Below are 20,577 nucleotides of genomic sequence, written 5' to 3' on the forward strand. Positions count from 1 at the left end.
ATTATCAGTCCTACCACCCAAATTCTCCCCGACCTGCCCCCTTTTGAAATATTGTCTGAGTTATGTTACTGGGGTATACTGTGTGCTAATGGGTTTCTTTCTGCTGTTAACAGGTTTTGGATTCAGGGACAGACAAAGAATATAATTGGACACATAATTTGCTGCGAGATAGAAACAGCTTATTTTACAAGATGGTGCAACAGCTGGGCTAGGCGGAGGCTGCTGTCCTCACCAAAAGGGCAACATAGGTGAGCCTGCTGCGGGAAGCTGTAATTAAAATTCGCCTCCAGGGTTCACTGTTCACAAGATCTCCACCAAGGATCTGGGAATAAGTACTCTGTGCTCTTTTCAATTAGAAGCCACCAGAGAGGAAGTTTCATGACTGGGTCTTAACAACATGTGGCAGATGGAAGGCAGGTCTGCTAAGAATCTGCAGCAGTGCTGGGGGTGGGGTCGGGATGTTGTGAACCCTTCTGTGTGCACACATATGTGCCTGAGACAGAGATTTTGGATTCAACTTTCCACATGTTCAGAATCTGAGTTGAGATTTTCATAGAGCACTGAACACCCTCATTTTGAAGACCTTTTACATTCATTCTGATTGGTGTTCAGCACATTTGTGATACAAGTTCTGTTGAGGAATATCCAGGAAATTTGAGAGTTTAAGGGGAAAAATCTTGAAATATTTTGATTCTAGGTAGGTCTTCCAGAGAAAGGTGTAGGTCTCTTCCATTTTGTAATCTGTAAAGAAAACTCTTACCTGAAATTATCACTTTCTCCCTAATTCTTTGTTGTTTAGAATTAGGTCCATTTGCCACCCCCCCCCCCGCCCCCGCCATGCTTCCTCTATATTCTAGAAGATGAAATTTTCATCAGGACAAATCAAGAACTCACAATACCTTCACAGTGTAGTCTGAATGGTGCCCAAAGGTTTACAGAGCACTTTCTCAGAGATGAGGTGTGTGAGGCACTAAGCACTGTGTGTGGTGTGAGGAAGGGGCTCAGTGAGTAATATTCAGGTCATGTGGTATCTTTCTAACAGAGGTGTACTGGTAACCAAGGTCTGGTTTAAGAGGCTTAGCCATTGTCATGCAGCCATCTGTAATTCTTTCTGGGACAAGGTGGGAGTAGGATTGGGGTCGATGGGAAGACAGAGGGAGGAAAGGAAGGTCTGGTGTTCTTGCCCCTTAACATGCATGGCTCAGGGTGGGATGTGGCTTCCCCATCGAAAATTTTTCTCTGGGTGTTAAATTATCTTTGTATGTCCCCTTCTTCATACTTTTCTGCCTTTCCCAGATTTTCACTTATAAACAGAAAAAGATTATTTGTTATTTGTGTAATATTTAAAATGTCTTAAATAAAACATGCCCCAGTATCTTAAGTACTTGCATATTAAAGATTTATCTAAAATGTGGCCTGAGTTCATCACTGTCTCCTCTCAATCCTCTGTAGAAATGAGGAAATGCAGAGCAGGACCTACCGCTGCTTATCGGGTAGACTTCCTGGGTCCCAGAGCTGGCTGAAGAGTTGGCAGAGCTAGAGTTCATGCTTAGGTTTAGGGAAAAGGAAGTCTGTATTCTGAACTTTTCATAAGTACTTACATTGTGTGCAAATGTTGAGAAGCTGAACAAGGGACTCTGTAATTTTTTTATGCCTGAAATTCACAGAGTGCTTTGATCCACTAGAGTATCTCCCAGTCACACCATCCCTTCTGAGACCTAGAGAGCCAGGAATCTCCCAAACTCTTTTGCTGTTTTGTCCTTAGGCATTTCACATCAAAAAGAGGTGTTCCCACCTGTATGTCAAAGTCTTCATTTTAAAACTATATTATCATGACATTGAGTAATGAGAAATAGAACACAATTTTAGATTGGTTCAGATAATAAGATAATAGAATTCAACCCTCTCTTTGTACAGATAAGGAAACTAAGGTGCTTTAGAAGGAGGGTGGCCCTATGTATGTAACTGGTGTTAAGCTAGTGCAGCAGACACAGAATTATAAATTTGTTCTTTTAGTAAATATTTTAAATCAAGTGTAACATACACACTGAAGCAGACATAGGTCACGGAATTAGAAATCTTGTGATTCCTGACCTAGTAATCCTGCACCTACTCTAACAATATTAATGGTAAGTTACATTTGTGTAGTTCTTAATAATTTATTTTATATAGTTCTCACATGTATAATTTCACTTACTCTCCTGATGGTCCATTTTTATCCCATGTCATGGATGAGGAGAAGTGCATTCAGAGTTCACTGAAGGTCACTGAGCTGGTCCAGGGAGCACAGAGGGGGAATTGCTGGGAGGCTGGGTGCTGTCCTAGGTACTGCACTCTGTGTCGAGCCTGAGAACACTGCTCCTGTCACCTGGTAGCTAAGGTTGGGCCAGTCACTGAAGTTCACAGGGTGCCAGAAACTCACTCGTGGATTTCAGTCCTGCTACTGGCTCAGGTCACCTCTACAGAAAGAAATACATTTCTTAATTCTCATCCCATCTTGACATTACTTCTGCATACTCTGCATCCTCTTAGGAGTATAAACTATCAGATTATCAGTTTTTTGAGTGTGCAAGAGTCAGATATCAATGCATTGTTCAGAGCTATAACATGGGGAGCATTAGCCTAAGTCATAAGGTTTTCACTAATGAACAGAATTCATTCATCTGAAAAGAAAACCCAATATCTGGGAGAAGGTGCTTCCACATCACAGTTTGTTGAACTCGTAGCTCAGATGAGTTTATCACTGTCTGATTGACCCTTTTGGATGATCCATGAAATAGAGAAAGTACCTTTTAGATACATAAAGCTAAAGGGGGCAGTAGTTTGCAAGGGCTGCCATACAAAGACCAAAAAGAAGGAGACTTAAACAGCAGAAACGTATATCCTCACAGCCCTAGAGCTTGGAAGTCAGAGGTCAAGGTGTCAGCAGGGTTGGTTTCCTCTGGGTCTTGCTCCTTGTCTTGTAGACACCATCTTCCCTCTGTGTCTCACATGCTCTTCCCTCTGTGTGAGCCTGTGTCCTGGTCTCTTCTTATGAAAACTCCAGTCTGTTAGATTAGGACCCACTTGTATGATTTCATTTTAACTTTATTGCCTCTTTAAAGATGCTATCTCCAAATACAGTCAAATTCTGTTGTACTGGGGGGTTTAGGACTTCAACATGTAAAATTGGAAGTGAGAGGGTAACAGGCAAGAAGACCCGGGGGCTCCAAATGGAGGGAGTTGGTTGCAAGTATGAGACATTTTTTATCTCTCTCTTAAGCTGCAGGAGGAAACAAACTACTAGTGATATATTTTTTCCCCTTGTCTGTACAAATTTATATCCACAGAAAAAGAAATGCAAAAAGGTGAAATGGGTGTCTGAGGAAGCCTAACAAATAGCTGAGAAAAGAAGAGAAGTTAAAGGCAAAGGGAAAAAGGAAAGATATACCCATTTGAATGCAGAGTTCCAAAGAATAGAAAGGAGAGATAAGAAAGCCTTCCTCAGTGATCAGTGCAAAGAAATAGAGGAAAACAATAGAATGGGAAAGACTAGAGATCTCTTCAAGAAAATTAGAGATCCCAAGGGAACATTTCATGCAAAGATGGGCTCAATAAAGGACAGAAATGGTATGGACCTAACAGAAGCAGATATATTAAGAAGAGGTGGCAAGAATACACAGAAGAACTATACAAAAAAGATATTCAATACCAAGATAATCACAATGGTGTGATCACTGACCTAGAGCCAGATATCCTGGAATGTAAAGTCAAGTGGGCCTTAGGAAGCATCACTATGAACAAAGCTAGTGGAGGTGATAGAATTCCAGTTGAGCTAATACAAATCCTAAAAGATGATGCTGTGAAAGGGCTGCAATCAATATGCCAGCAAATTTGGAAAACTCAGCAGTGGCCACAGGACTGGTAAACGTCAGTTTTCATTCCAATCCCAAAGAAAGGCAATGCCAAATAATGCTCTAACTTCCGCACAATAGTACTCATCTCACAGGCTAGCAAAGTAATGCTCAAAATTCTCCAAGCCGGGCTTCAACAGTATGTTAAACATGAACTCCCAGATGTTTAAGCAGCTAGATTTAGAAAAGGCGTAGGAACCAGAGATCAAATTGCCAACATCCGCTGGATCATCAAAAAAGCAAGAAAGTTCCAGGAAAACATCTACTTCTGCTTTATTGACTATGCCAAAGCCTTTGACTCTGTGGATTACAACAAACTGTGGAAAATCCTTCAAGTGATGGGAATACCAGACCACCTTATCTGCCTCCTGAGAAATCTATATGCAGGTCAGGAAGCAGCAGTGAAAACTGGACATGAAACAGCAGGCTGGTTCCAAATCGGGAAAGGAGTACATCAAAGCTGTATATTGCCACCCTGCTTATTTAACTTATATGCAGAATATGTCATGAGAAACGCTGGGTGGATGAAGCACAAGCTGGGATCAAGATTGCTGGGAGAAATATCAATAACTTCAGATATGCAGATGACACCAGCCTTATGGCAGAAAGTGAAGAACTAAAGAGCCTCTTGATGAAAGTGAATGAGGAGAGCTAAAAAGTTGGCTTAAAGCTCAAAATTCAGAAAACTAAGATCGTGGCGTTTGGTCCCATCACTTCATGGCAAATAGATGGGGAAACAGTGGAAATAATGATAGGCTTTATGTTTTGGGGCTCCAAAATCACTGTAGATGGTGACTGCAGCCATGAAATTAAAAGAAACTTGCTCCTTGGAAGAAAAGTTATGACCAACCTAGACAGCACATTAAAAAGCAAAGACATTGCTTTGACCACAAAGGTCCATCTAGTCAAAGCTATGGTTTTTCCAGTAATCATTTATGGATGTGAGAAATGGACAATAAAGAAAGCTGAGCACTGAAGAATGGATGCTTTTGAACTGTGGTGTTGGAGAAGACTCTTGAGAGTCTCTTGGACAGCAAAGAGATCAAACCAGTCAATCCTAAAGGAAATCAGTCCTGAATATTCATTGGAAGGACTGATGCTGAAGGTGAAACTCCAATATTTTGGCCTCCTGATGTGAAGAACTGACCCATTTGAAAACTCCCTGATGCTGGGCATTATTGAAGGCAGGAGGAGAAGGGGATGGCAGAGGATAAGATGGTTGGATGTCATCAGTGACTCAATGGACATGAGTTTGAATAAGCTCTGGGAGTTGGTGGTGGACAGGGAACCCTGGCGTACTGTAGTCCATTGGGACGCAGAGTAGGATAGGACTGAGCAACTGAACTGAACTGATACAAATTTAAAAAGAGGTTTCTTTTAAAATTCTGTGTTGCCATAAGGATACCTGGTTCCACCTGAACTTAACTTTCTCAAACCTTGAGCTAACCAAAGCATTTTTCTTATGGAAATGTTTGTCTTAAACTATGCAAATGAACTATATATTTACCCTAGACTCTGTCTTCAAGTGGGTTCCCCCTAAGACTCAGAATTGACATGACAAACCAGTATGTTTTAGTCATGCTAATGTTCTCATAAGCTATGTCAATGAGACTGCATTTGCTTAGAAACCTGCCTTTCTTCAAGATTCATGTCAATCATTTTATGGCCAGGGACAACTCACCTTGTGCCAATGTTATCTCAAAATTCACATTGTTTGTGAGGGGCCTGGTGCCAGTCTCTGAGTTCTGAGACATTTCCTTTCTCTAATTAGCAGACTGCTAGTAGCTATATCAATCTTCCCTATAGCTTAAGGGGTAAAGAATCTGCCTGCAATGCAGGAGACCTGGGTTAGATCCCTTGGTTGGAAAGATCCTCTGGAAAAGGGAATGACAATCCACTCCAGTATTCTTGCCTGGAGAATCCCATGGACAGAGGAGCCTGGCAAGCCATAGTCCATGTGGTCGCAAAAAGCCAGACACAACTGACTGACTAACACTGCTACTACTAGTAGCTATATAACATCCACCTAAAGACTAGCAGGGGGCACTCTTTCTGCCCCCTTCTGATGCCTATGTCAGAAGCTTTCTCTATCTCTTTTATTTTTTTATACTTTAATAAAACTTTATTACACAAAAGCTCTGAATGATTAAGCCTCGTCACTAGCCCCAGATTGAATTCTCCTCTGGATGCCAAGAATCACAGTGTCTTTCATGATTCAGCAACAGCCTTTCAGAAGGGACACAGTTCAGCTCCAAGAATAAATACCTATCATCCATTCTGTTCTGTGATGAAGCAGATCTGGTTGAGGTTTTTTGAAGTTTCTTTGTTCCCAGGGTGTAACAGAGGTGTCATTTTGTCTATTCATGACATCACCTAATACAGCCCAGAAGTTATAAAATTCTCATATCCTAGCTCCAGGAGCCTGGACCCATTTGAAGAGATGGAAGAGGCACTTAGCATCCACATGGCCTTGTGTCCCCCAAGGTCTCTGAGCCTCAGGTCCTCACCTGTGTGTAGAGCAAAATTACAGCCCTGCTGGCTTCTTCACACTTATCACAGGGATCAGATGAGAGAGCACATGCTTAAGTGCTTGAAGAATATAGAGCGTTTTATGGTATAAAAGTGGGGTCATTTTGTTAAAGGCTGTAGGTAGAAACCTTGCTTCCCAATAATAAAACAAATAAACCCGTAGTTCTTCTAGGTTGCTTTAGAGACTGTAAATCAGGGGTCCCCAACTGCTGAAGATCCTTTGCAATATTCAGTTCAGGTATTTCAGACCATGAACCAAAGTCCTTTTCAGTTAAAAGTTGCTAAAAATAATATTTTCTTTATAAAAAAATTGTATTGAGTAGGGTTATAGAGAAAGGAACCAGATGATTTTGAAAGAATATTAAGCAGTAGAAAATGAAATTAATTTTCCTTTGTTCCTTTAACTGTTTTTAGTTTCACCAAAAGAGTACATAAATCTATAATCACAAAATATGTCTAGCTTAATAAAATGGAAGAGGGTGATGATATGCAATTAACCAACCTCGCCCCACCCCTCCGCCTGACCCCCACCAAAGGCTTTATTTTTAAATTCCATTACAACGGAAATAGCCTCAGATTTCAGCCATTGGGCCCAAGCATTCTTGGAGGGTTTATTTTTCTCCTTAAGTGACATTTAAATATATAGCATTTCATATGCAGAGCAGGTTATGTTAGCAATAAGAGAATAAGAAAGTGCACTTACTATGAAGGTGGGTGTCCTAGTGCTTTTCTGTTTCGTGTGTGAAGTTCATTCCATCTCATGATAACTTTGTTTACAGCACCCAGAAATGCACTTGTGGTCAGGTTTTATGAAAGAGATCTGGGATCATATGAGTCGGACACAACTGAGTAACTAAACAACTGAACTGAAGCAACCCAGTTTGTGAAACAAGTCAGCCTCTGATAGATGATACATTTTCTGTTTAAAAAACTCAAATGAAACTTTCACATTCTTCTTTGAGGATACAGAGTTACACTTGAAGTAGTTCTTTTGGCCAGACATGTTTAGAGATAAGGCTTCACAAGCCCTGACATTATTTTATTTTGTTATGTGCATCTGTAAGGAACTGAGATACAACACAGCTACTAAAAACTGATGATTGTGCAACTCGACAGCACTTCATTTCCTCTGTGTTCTGCATATACACTGAGAAGACCTGTATCTCTTCCAGTTCAGCTAGAATTTGGTAGAATTCAAGAGCTCAAAGGTCTGGAACAGATCTGTCCTATTATTGGGTATCATCTTACATTTTAGAGAAGTCTCTTGGTTGAGTCATTGTTAGCATTTTTTTTAAATTTTATTTTATTTTTAAACTTTACATAATTGTATTAGTTTTGCCAAATATCAAAATGAATCCGCCACAGGTATACATGTGTTCCCCATCCTGAACCCTCCTCCCTCCTCCCTCCCCATACCATCCCTCTGGGTCGTCCCAGTGCACTAGCCCCAAGCATCCAGTATCCTGCATCGAACCTGGACTGGCATCTCGTTTCATACATGATATTTTACATGTTTCAATGCCATTCTCCCAAATCTTCCCACCCTCTCCCTCTCCCATAGAGTCCATAAGACTGTTCTATATATCAGTGTCTCTTTTGCTGTCTCGTACACAGGGTTATTGTTACCATCTTTCTAAATTCCATATATATGCGTTATTATACTGTATTGGTGTTTTTCCTTCTGGCTTACTTCACTCTGTATAATAGGCTCCAGTTTCATCCACCTCATTAGAACTTTTGATTCTCTTTTCATTCTTGGCACCCACTATCCACAGATCACATCTCTATAGGCCCTATAACTGCTTTGCCGCATAAATTAAACACCAGGATATTTCATACATATATGCCAGTGTTTCAGTGCCTGTCAATCAGAGTTTATAAAATATAAAGATAACAACCTGATACTAACATCCAAATTTGTTGTGCTCCTTTTATGTGTGAAAATGAAAAACCCTGTTCAGATGCTAGATTTCCTATCCTCTTTGTTACTGTTTTTAATTTATTTCAGGGAATAAAATGATTTTTCTTATCAATTTATTGTAGTGATAAAGCATATCTGTGAATTAGAATGATCAGAAATCTAGGAGATCTACAGGTTATTTGGCATTACGTCCAGACCCACTGGGGGTTTTAATGGGGCTGCTTCCTCCATAGAATAAATACAGCCCTGGTTTTCTAAAACTGTGTCTCCAATAGTAATATGATTGCTTCACATGAAGAAGGAAACCTAGAAATGTGTTGCCTTAGGAGGAGGACTTTAAAACTTTTAAACATGTTGTTTTTGTCTTTTTCTCCCTCAGGTGTACTACAAAAGGATAGCAAAATATTACTCACAGTGACCATGAGGTTATGAATGTTTCCAGTGGACAGCCCTCAGCCTTCACGATTTTTGAGTCAACACTGTGATTCTACCATGAGTTCATGTCTATTCCAAAGGCTTTTTTCCAATAGGTTTTGCACTGCATAAACTATATTCTACATGTTTTACACCAGCAACAAATATTTACACATTACAAAATGTGAGTTCTCCAACTTCACTCAATGATTTCAAGCTCTTGAAAAAGGATTTATTATGTTTACTTAAATGTTATATTACTTTCTTTCTTATCCAAATTAGAGGTGCAGGCCACCAATAATAGCTGTCTCCCAGGTTTTGTGTCTTGAGAGACTCCAGAGCCAAACTCATTTTCTAAGTTTTGAGACAAAGTTGTCACAGGTGGTTTTTTTTTTTTTTTTTTTACTGTTTCCAGATTTACATATTACTTTCCAGTTATATCAGGGATTCTGTTTACTTGAAGAGTGTGTGAAGTTGCTGTTTTGTGTCACCACTTCCTTTAACGTGACTAGGATCCATTTTTCCACCAAAAGACCTCTGGTTAAAATACTATAGAGAAAACTGATAGGAAAACATACAATATACTATAGTTTAAGTGAAAGAAAGTGAAAGAAAGAAAGTGAAAGTGAAGTCCTCAGTCGTGTCTGACTCTTTGCGACCCCGTGGACTGTAGCCTACCAGGCTCCTCTGTCCATGGGATTCTCCAGGCAAGAATACTGGAGTGGGTTGCCATGCCCTCCTCCACCCAGGGATCGAACCCAGGTCTCCTGCATTGCAGGCAGACGCGTTACCCCCTGAGCCACCAGGGAAGCCCTGGTTTAAGCCTAGTTTAAGTAACAACAACAAAAACATAGATATATGGTTAAATACTGAAGGAAAATATTATATGTTCTAAAAGAGAAGGAAGAGAAAATATGCTTTCTCAAAATAGGAGCCCTTCTAAGGGATTTGCTAATGAAGGACAGACATGTGCTAGACTGTCTTCTAGATAGAGGATTTTAGTTTTTTTTTTACATTACAAATGGTGGTAAAGTATATATAACATAAAATTTACCATATAACCATTTTTAGTCACATAATCCAGTGGCATTAATCACATTCACAGTGTTGTGTAGCCACATTGTCTGGGTAACTTTTGGTAATTATGTTTTTTCCTATTCAGTGTGTTATTTCGAAGAGTCATTTTGATAACTTATTTCCTGTGAGTTTTTCTTGATTGGCATAAATTTATTCACAGTATCTTATATGTTTAATATCTGCAGCATCTCTAACAAAGACTGTTGTTCTTTCGGCTTTCTAGTTTTCTTTTAGCCTTCTTTTTTATAAATAATCTTGCATAACTTTTTCCTGTTTTCAAAGAATCAACTTTATCCTTGATTGATACTCTCTTTTTTCCCCAGTTCACCATATCATTCTTTCCTTCAACTTTTCGCTAACTTTGAGGTTTTTCCTCTAAATTCTTAAATTGAAAAGAGATTATTAACACCATTATTTTTCTAATATAAATATATAAAGCTGACTTTTTCCCTAAGATCCACTTTAGCTGCAACCTGCAAGTTTTGGTACTCAACACCGTTGATAGCCATAGTATTATGTATTTTCTAATTCCTAATTTAATTCATTAACTATATCAATTACCCATGAATTATTCATAAGTACAATGTTCTCTAAATTTTAAATTCGAATGGATATTTTTAATTAGATTCAGCCATGTGGAACTGCTAACATTCAGTCTTTTTTATAAGTGATAAAGTGGCAGTTTCATATGGTTCAACATATAGTTTTCTTTTGTTATTAACACATAACTTAATTTAATTTGGTCAGACAACATTAGATTGTGAATTTTAAACCATAGGTAACCACATTCACACAAAGGTCCTTGTGTCTACCATTTTGTGTTTTATTGGGGGTTTTTAAAATGTTATAAATACATGTGTAACCAGTAATTTTCAATAAAAATCCTTCCCAAATACTGGAATGTTTTCTGATACGTGTTGCAGGCTGGTTCTCTGGGATGCAGACTCGGATGGAGTTTAGTGCTGGGATGTGTATCAGGGGTGCCCTTGGGGTCAACACTGTGGAATCAAGAGGGAAGAAACAGGGTAAGGCAGAGGAAAGGATCAAGCTGGATCACTGGCCAGACGACCTGAGCTGACCCCATGGGGGTCTGGAATGAAGATGGCTCTTTGGGGTTGTCCTGACACATCCAATGACCAGGCCTTTATACCTCCACCCGGATGGATCATTGCACGTAGGCTGCCCCCAGAGGGGCTGGTGGTTTAAGGTTGCCCACTGGCAGCACTTACAGCTGTTGGACAACGAGTCCCTGAAGGGAGATCAGGACAGCACATCCCCATGTCTCCCCTGAGCATGTATCACAGCTCCAGAGGTAGGTGATGAGGGTGTACTGTGGGGGAGACACTTGATGACTGATGTTTAAGGCAAAATGATGACTCAGTGATTCTCCTGAATACCCTCTGGTCTAAAAAATAGAGAAGGTCCATGTAGGGGAGATATCCTCATTCTCCCGGGTCAGCCCAGTTGTCACTGCTTCTAGGAAGTCACATTATGATCAGTAGTCATTCTAAGTAACTCGGATTTATGTATTACCCTGAGCACCTCTCGTGTTAAACTGAACCATACTAGGTTAGTGTCCTGTGTCACCATCTTAAGAGACTTTATTTTTAAACAAGGGGCCTGTTCTTTATGTTGTGCATGTAGGCTGCCCTGAGTGTGAGTGTTCACATGTAGTCTTCTTCTCACTAAACTAAATGAGAAAAAGACTTGAAACTGTGCCCTGTTCACTGATTATGGCTTCCATCAGAGTGTCTATGCACCGAGGGTGCTCAGTAAATGTTTGTGGAATGAACAAATGATTACTGAGAGCAAACCTTCCTTCTCAACTTTATAACTTTGAGATATTAAGAGGTAGCCTGGGATAACAGAAAGCCCTGGTTTTGGAGTCAGCCACACTGATCTGTCCTTTCTCTACTACTCACTAGCACTGTGGGTGTGGGAAAGCAGTAACCAGCCAAGGTGCCAGGTCATTAGAATGGCACCATCCTTGACAAAGTAGGTTCTGGACATCCTACAGCCACATAGTCTTAGTTGAGATGCTCAGTTAAGCATCTCAACCTCTGAATCTCAGCTTCTTTGTCCGGAAAATGAACAGTTCCTGCTCTTGAACCATTGCTTTGGTTGGGATGATGGATGGACTAAGAGCATCTAAAGACTCAAGGTGCAATCACTGACCTTGGAGATTCTTATCACCAGGAGAGGAGAACAGAATGGGTATGGATGAAGGAGATTTGTGGACTGTAGAAGGTGTATTTGAGGAGGTCCTCATCTGATGGCCTAAACCAAACTGTTCTTCCTTCACATGTAGTTAAAATGACACAAGCACACAGGGAGGAGCACAAGCTCTGGAGTCAGGGACAAATACTGGCTCCTCTGGGCACTGACTGGGTTTGGATTCAAGTTCTGCTACCTGGTGAGTGTGGGCTGTTAAGGTTGGAAAGCCCACTGTGCTTCATAGTCTTTGTCTGAAAGGTGAGGTAGGGATAGCCTTCTTGATTCTCAGAAGGCTGCTGCAAAGATTAACTATGACAGTGATACTCACAGTGAGGACTGTGCACTACTACCAGTCCATGACCTGTTTGTAGCCTGGTTAGAAGTAAGTACAGGAATTTCAAAAAAGCTAAAAAAAAAAAAAAAAAAAAGCTAGAAACTCAAAACCATCTGTATTGCTGTGATATCCACCCTCATGATGGGTGGGATCCTGAACACCCTGGGGACCAGTGTGAGGATTGCACTATGGGGTGGAGGGGCACGTGGCTGAGCTGCACACTAGCCGTGCACAGTGGGTCATTGATTAGGTCTCAATGGACTGAAAATGTAAAATTAGATAAAACTGTTATTTAATACCAGACAGGTAAGAAAAAATGCTAGGTATGTTCAATGCTTTTGAACAATGCTGTATATATGATGAGCTGTCAATCAGTACTACCCTCTCTAGCACTATCCTCTTTATTAATTCTTATCATCATATTTAACTTAAAATTAGAGCACACAGGCTTTCAATAGGCCCTACAATACATTATCAATATTTTCAGTTCAGTTCAGTTCAGTCACTCAGTCGTGTCCAATTCTTTGTGACCCTATGATCCGCAGTATGTCAGGCCTCCCAGTCCATCACCAACTCCCGGAGTTTACTCAAACCCATGTCCATTGAGTCAGTGATGCCATACAACCATATCATCCTCTGTCGTCCCCCCCTCCTCCTGCCTTCAATATTTCCCAGCATCAGGGTCTCTGCAAATGAGTCATCTCTTCTCATCAAGCATTGGAGTTTCAGCTTCAACATCAGTCCTTCCAAAGAACAACCAGGACTGATCTCCTTTAGGATGGACTGATTGGATCTCCTTGCAGTCCAAGGGACTCTCAAGAGTCTTCTCCAACACCACAGTTCAAAAACATCAATTCTTTGGTGCTCAGCCTTCTTTCTAGTCCAACTCTCACATCCATACATGACTACTGGAAAAACCATAGCCTTGACTATATGGACCTTTGTTGACAAAGTAATGTCTCTGCTTTTTAATATGCTGTCTAGGTTGGTCATAACTTTCCTTCCAAGGAGTAAGTGTCTTTTAATTTCATGGCTGCAATCACCATCTGCAGTGATTTTGGAGCCCCCCAAAATAAAGTCAGCCACTGCTTCCACTGTTTTCCCATCTATTTGCCATGAAGTGATGGGACTGGATGCCATGATCTTCATTTTCTGAATGTTGAGATTTAAGCCAACTTTTTCACTCTCTCAGTTTCATCAAGAGTCTCTTTAGTTCTTCTTCATTTTCTGCCATAAGGATAGTGTCATCTGCAGATCTGAGGTTATTGATATTTCTCCAGGCAATCTTGATTCCAGCTTGTGCTTCCTCCAGCCCAGCATTTCTCATGATGTACTCTGCATATAAGTTAAATAAGCTTGGTGACAATATACAGCCTTGACGTGCTCCTTTTCCTATTTTGAACCAGTCTGTTGGTCCATGTCCAGTTCTGTTGCTTCCTGACCTGCATACAGGTTTCTCAAGAGGTAGGTCACATGGTCTGGTATTCCCATCTCCTTCAGAATTTTCCACAGTTTATTGTGGTCCACACAGTCAAAGGCTTTGGCATAGTCAATAAAGCAGAAATAGTTTTGTTTTGTTTTGTTTTCTGGAACTCTCTTGCTTTTTCAATGATCCAGAGGATGTTGGCAACTTGATCTCTGGTTCCTCTGCCTTTTCTAAAACCAGCTTGAACATCAGGAAGTTCATGGTTCACATATTGCTGAAGCCTGGCTTGGAGAATTTTGAGCATTATTTTTCTAGCCTGTGAGATGAGTACAATTGTGCAGTAGTTTGAGCATTCTTTGGCATTGCCTTTCTTTGGAATTGGAATGAAAACTGACCTTTTCCAGTCCTGTGGCCACTGCTGAGTTTTCCAAATTTGCTGACATAACAGCATCGTCTTTTAGTATTTGAAATAGCTCAACTGGAATTCCATCACCTCCACTAGCTTTGTTCATAGTGATGCTTCCTAAGGCCCACTTGACTTCACATTCCAGGATGTCTGGCTCTAGATGAGTGTTAGTAATTACACCTTCGTGATTATCTGGGTTGTGAAGGTATTTTTGTATAGTTCTTCTGTGTATTCTTGCCACCTCTTTTTAATATCTCCTGTTTCTGTTAGGTCCATACCATTTTTGTGCTTTATTGCACCCATCTTTGCATGAAATGTTCCCTTGGTATCTCTAATTTTCTTGAAGAAATCTCTAGTTTTTCCCATTCTATTGTTTTCCTCTATTTCTTTGCATTGATCGATGAGGAAGGGTTTCTTATCTCTCCTTGCTATTCTTTGGAACGCGGCATTCAAATGGATATATCTTTCCTTTTCTCCTTTGCTTTTCACTTCTCTTCATTTCACAGCTATTTGTAAGGCCTCCTGAGACATCCATTTTGCTTTTTTGCATTTCTTTTTCTTTGGGTTGGTTTTGATTCCTGTCTCCTGTACAGTGTCATGGACCTCCGTCCATAGTTCATCAGGCACTCTGTCTATCAGATCTAATCCCTTAAGTCTATTTCTCACTTCCACTCTATAGTCATAAGGGATTTGATTTAAGTCATACCTGAATGGTCTAGTGGTTCTCCCCACTTTCTTCAATTTAAGTCTAAATTTGGCAATAAGGAGTTCTTGATCTGAGCCACAGTCAGCTCCCAGTCTTGTTTTTGCTGACTGTATAGAGCTTCTCTATCTTTGGCTGCAAATAATATAATCAATGGACTTCCCTGGTGGCTCAGACAGTAAAGCATCTGTCTACGATGTGAGAGACTTGGGTTTGATCCCTGAGTAGGGAAGATCCGCTGGAGAAGGAAATGGCAACCCACTCCAGTACTATTGCCTGGAAAATCCCATGGACAGAGGAGCCTAGTAGGCTACAGTCCATGGGGACGCAAAGAGTCGGGCACGACTGAGCGACTTCACGTTCACGTTCAATATAATCAATCTGATTTCCCTGTTGACCATTTGGTGATGTCCATGTGTAGAGTCTTGTGTTGTTGGAAGAGGGTGTTTGCTATGACCAGTGTGTTCTCTTGGCAAAATTCTATTACACTTTGCCCTGCTTCATTCTGTACTTCAAGGCCAAATCTGCCTGTTACTTATTCCAGGTGTTTCTTGACTTCCTACTTTTGCATTCAGTCCCCTATAATGAAAAGGACATCTTTTTTTTGGGTGTTAGTTCTAAAAGGTCTTGTAGGTCTTCAAAGAACCATTCAACTTCAGCTTCTTCAGTGTTACTGGTTGGGGCATAGACTTGGATTACTGTGATATTGAATGGTTTGCCTTGGAAACGAACAGAGATCCCTCTGTCATTTTTGAGATTGCTTCCAAGTACTGCATTTCAGACTGTTTTGTTGACCATGATGGCTACTCCATTTCTTTTAAGGGATTCCTGCCCGCAGTAGTAGATATAATGGTCATCTGAGTTAAATTCATCCATTCCAGTCCATTTTAGTTCTCTGAGTCCTAGAATGTCAACGTTCACTCTTGCCATCTCTTGTTTGTCCACTTCCAATTTGCCTTGATTCATGGACCTGACATTCCATGTTCCTATGCAATATTGCTCTTTACAGCATCAGACCTTGCTTCTATCACCAGTCACATCCACAGCTGGGTATTCTTTTTGCTTTGGCTCCATCCCTTCATTCTTTCTGGAGTTATTTCTCCACTGATCTCCAGTAGCATATTGGGCACCTACTAACCTGGGGAGTTTCTCTTTCAGTATCCTATCATTTTGCCTTTTCATATTGTTCATGGGGTTCTCAAGGCAAGAATACTGAAGTGGTTTGCCATTCCCTTCTCCAGTGGACCACTTTCTGTCAGATCTCTCCACCACGACCTGCCCATCTTGGGTTGCCCCACGGGCATGGCTTAGTTTCATTGAGTTAGACAAGGCTGTGGTACTAGTGGGAGTGGTCTAAGTTGATTGTTCAATTCTCTATTGCTCTAGCTTTTCTCATTGAATTATATCTAGCATTTTCAAGGCAAGAGGGAGTTTTCTTGTATGTGTTTGTCAGCTTTGTAGCAATTTATAAGACTTTGTTTTCTTCAACTACTGTGCATCAGATTAGAACAGATCAGTCGCTCAGTCATGTCCGACTCTTTGCAACCCCATGAATCGCAGCACGCCAGGCCTCCCTGTCCATCACCAACTCCCAGAGTTCACTCAGACTCACGTCCATTGAGTCAGTGATGCCATCCAGCTATCTCAATCTCTGTTGTCCCCTTCTCCTCTTGCCCCCAATCCCTCCCAGAATCAGAGTCTTTTCCAATGAGTCAACTCGTCACATGAGGTGGCCAAAGTACTGGAGTTTCAGCTTTAGCACCATTCCTTCCAAAGAAATCCCAGGGCTGATCTCCTTCAGAATGGACTGGTTGGATCTCCTTGCAGTCCAAGGGACTCTCAAGAGTCTTCTCCAACACCACAGTTCAAAAGCATCAATTCTTCGCTGCTCAGCTTTCTTCAGTCCAACTCTCACATCCATACCTGACTACTGGAAAAACCATAGCCTTGACTAGACGAACCTTTGTTGGCAAAGTAATGTCTCTGCTTTTGAATATGCTATCTAGGTTGGTCATAACTTTTCTTCCAAGGAGTAAGCGTCTTTTAATTTCATGGCTGCAGTCACCATCTGCAGTGATTTTGGAGCCCCCAAAAATAAAGTCTGACACTGTTTGCACTGTTTCCCCATCTATTTCCCATGAAGTGATGGGATCGGATGCCATGATCTTCATTTTCTGAACGTTGAGCTTTCAGCCAACTTTTTCACTCTCCACTTTCACTTTCATCAAGAGGCTTTTTAGTTCCTCTTCACTTTCTGCCATAAGGGTGGTGTCATCTGCATATCTGAGGTTATTGATATTTCTCCCAGCAATCTTGATTCCAGCTTGTGTTTCTTCCAGTCCAGGGTTTCTCATGATGTACTCTGCATATAAGGTAAATTAACAGGGTGACAATATACAGCCTTGACCTACTCATTTTCCTATTTGGAACCAGTCTGTTGTTCCATGTTCAGTTCTAACTGTTGCTTCCTGACCTGCATACAAATTTCTCAAGAGGCAGATCAGGTGGTCTGGTATTCCCATCTCTTTCAGAACTTTCCACAATTCATTGTGATCTACACAGTCAAAGGCTTTGGCATAGTCAATAAAGCAGAAATAAATGTTTTTCTGGAATGCTCTTGCTTTTTCCATGATCCAGTGGATGTTGGCAATTTGATCTCTGGTTCCTCTGCCTTTTCTAAAACCAGCTTGAACATCAGGAAGTTCACGGTTCATGTATTGCTGAAGCCTGGCTTGGAGAATTTTGAGCATTACTTTACTAGTGTGAGATGAGTGCAATTGTGCAGTAGTTTGAGCATTCTTTGGCATTGCCTTTCTTTGGGATTGGAATGAAAACTGACCTTTTCCAGTCCTGTGGCCACTGCTGAGTTGTCCAAATTTGCTTACATATTGACTGCAGCACTTTCACAGCATCATCTTTCAGAATTTGGAGTAGCTCAATTGGAATTCTATCACCTCCACTAGCTTTGTTCATAGTGAGCTTTCTAAGGCCCACTTGACTTCACATTCTAGGATGTCTGGCTCTAGGTCAGTTATCACACTATCGTGATTATCTGGGTCTTGAAGATCTTTTTTGTACAGTTCTTCTGTGTATTCTTGCCACCTCTTCTTAATATCTTCCGCTTCTGTTAGGTCCATACCATTTCTGTCCTTTATCGAGCCCATCTTCACATGAAATGTTCCTTTGGTATCTCTGATTTTCTTGACGAGACCTCTAGTCTTTCCCATTCTGTTGTTTTTCTCTATTTCTTTGCATTGATCACTGAAGAAGGCTTTCTTATCTCTTCTTGCTATTCTTTGGAACTCTGCATTCAGATGCTTATATCTTTCCTTTTCTCCTTTGCTTTTCACTTCTCTTCTTTTCACAGCTATTTGTAAGGCGTCCCCAGACAGCCATTTTGCTTTTTTGCATTTCTTTTCCATGGGGATTGTCTTGATCTCTGTCTCTTGTAGAATGTCATGAACCTCATTCCATATTTCATCAGGCACTCTATCAATCAGATCTAGGCCCTTAAATCTATTTCTCACTTCCACTGTATAATCACAAGGGATTTGATTTAGGTCATACCTGAATGGTCTAGTGGTGTTCCCTACTTTCTTCAATTTAAGTCTGAATTTGGCAATAAGGAGTTCATGGTCTGAGCCACAGTCAGCTCCTGGTCTCGTTTTTGCTGACTGTATAGAGCTTCTCCATCTTTGGCTGCAAAGAATATAATCAATCTCATTTCAGTGTTGACCATCTCGTGATGTCCATGTGTAGAGTCTTCTCTTGTGTTGTTGGAAGAGGGTGTTTGTTATGACCAGTGTATTTTCTTGGCAAAACTCTATTCGTCTTTGCCCTGCTTCATTCCGTATTCCAAGGCCAAATTTGCCTATTACTCCAGGTGTTTCTTGACTTCCTACTTTTGCATTCCAGTCCCCTATAATGAAAAGGACATCTTTTTTGGGTGTTAGTTGTAAAAGTTCTTGTAGGTCTTCATAGAACTGTTCAACTTCAGCTTCTTCAGTGTTACTAGTTCGGGCATAGACTTGGATTACTGTGATATTGAATGGTTTGCCTTGGAAACAAACAGAGATCATTCTGTCGTTTTTGAGATTGCTTCCAAGTACTGCATTTCAGACTGTTTTGTTGACCATGATGGCTACTCCATTTCTTCTGAGGGATTCCTGCCCGCAGTAGTAGATATAATGGTCATCTGAGTTAAATTCACCCATTCCATTCCATTTCAGTTCGCTGATTCCTAGAATGTTGACATTCACTCTTGCTATCTCTTGTTTGACCACTTCCAGTTTGCCTTGATTCATGGACCTGGCATTCCAGGTTCCTATATAATATTGCTGTTTACAGCATCGGACCTTGCTTCTATCACCAGTCACATCCACAGCTGGGTATTCTTTTTGCTTTGGCTCCATCCCTTCATTCTTTCTGGAGTTATTTCTCCACTGATCTCCAGTAGCATATTAGCTGCAAAGTGGTGTAGAAGATAACAAAAAGTTAGAGGTGGGTGCAGCCATTCCTGCTGTGGAGAAAAGAGGGCATGGACTAAGAAGAGGCAGTGATTGTGAAAAGTTGCTTGTGAAATATTTTTTAAGACATAGAAACTTAACACAGTTTTATTTTTAGAATGATGACTTAGTAATAGTTAATGACAAGCAGTGATGTGGTATTGACACACACGAGGGGGAAAGCAGAGTGTACAAGGTTTGCACTCAGAATCTCCGTCATTGGTCTTGTGTTCTCAGCCTGTCCTGTGCCACCTGCTTCCTGATGGCCTGGGGAGGGCCTTCCTCTCTGTGTTCTAGCAGTGTTGCATGGTGCTTGGCACATGGTGGGATTTAGTTAGTATTTATGAAATAATTTACTACCAGCTCACCTGTTTATTGTTGGTAACACAAAAGTAAAACAATAAAAATGTCCAGGTTCTAAATGTATTGGAGTTTGAAGCCGTATTTTCTTCTTAGAGAGGAACCAGTACACTTGTTGAGAAAGTAATAAAGATAGCCTCATGGCCAGGAATTCTTATTTATTTATTTTATACACACACACAGACACACACACACATACATACTATATATATGTGTGTATATGCTATGTTATATATATATATATATATATATATATATATGCTATACTCTATTATATACTTAGTTGTACATATAATAATGATATATTATATACTATTTAATATTTCTCATGTGAACCAAGACCTAATAAAATACAGTTGTAAAGTGATAGGTAGGTATAAATGATAGATATAAAATTTTTTATTACCAATTTCAGAGAAGCAGTTGTTTTGTTTGTGCTTTGTTCCTGCAGTATAAACAATCTATGTTTTGCTTTTTTTCTGTAGAACTTTTTGTTACTTGATGAGATAACACAGTGCTACCCTCTGCTGCCATCAGATGGTAAAACAATCGTGGATGTGTCAGCTTTTACAGTTTCTTGGGAAAAGGTGAGAAACTTTGCTTTCTAAAATTATGACTGCTAAAAGATAATTGTGACATAGATTTATTGGAGAATTTTGAGATTTTACATATACTGTACAATGTGACTTGCTCATTTACTTAGAATATATTATAAAAATTCTTGGAATCAGGGATGAGGTTTGCAATGAATGGAGATTAAGTGTAAAATCAGCCTCAGGCATTTGACATGTTACT

At 40.4% G+C, this 20,577-nt stretch overlaps 1 protein-coding gene across 3 annotated transcripts in view; it reads left to right on the top strand.

The window, feature by feature from the left end:
- Window positions 1-20,577, top strand: part of LOC147361883 (ATP-binding cassette sub-family C member 4-like) — a 228,636-nt gene that overhangs the window by 157,267 nt on the left and 50,792 nt on the right. For 2 of the 3 annotated variants that reach the window (XM_086328629.1, XM_086328630.1), the window contains 2 exons: window positions 114-248; window positions 8,723-9,212. The exons of the other annotated variant lie outside the window; for it this stretch is intronic. In XM_086328629.1, the coding sequence (XP_086184755.1) occupies window positions 114-212 (99 nt within the window). In that variant the 3' untranslated portion in view covers window positions 213-248; window positions 8,723-9,212. Of the gene's footprint in view, window positions 1-113; window positions 249-8,722; window positions 9,213-20,577 lie in introns of those variants that run through there. 3 annotated transcript variants of the gene reach the window in all.

The sequence above is a fragment of the Bos grunniens genome, chromosome 12 (assembly GCF_055505025.1).
Source record: "Bos grunniens cultivar Pamir isolate PY7600 chromosome 12, Bosgru_T2T1.0, whole genome shotgun sequence".
NCBI classification, from domain to species: domain Eukaryota; kingdom Metazoa; phylum Chordata; class Mammalia; order Artiodactyla; family Bovidae; genus Bos; species Bos grunniens.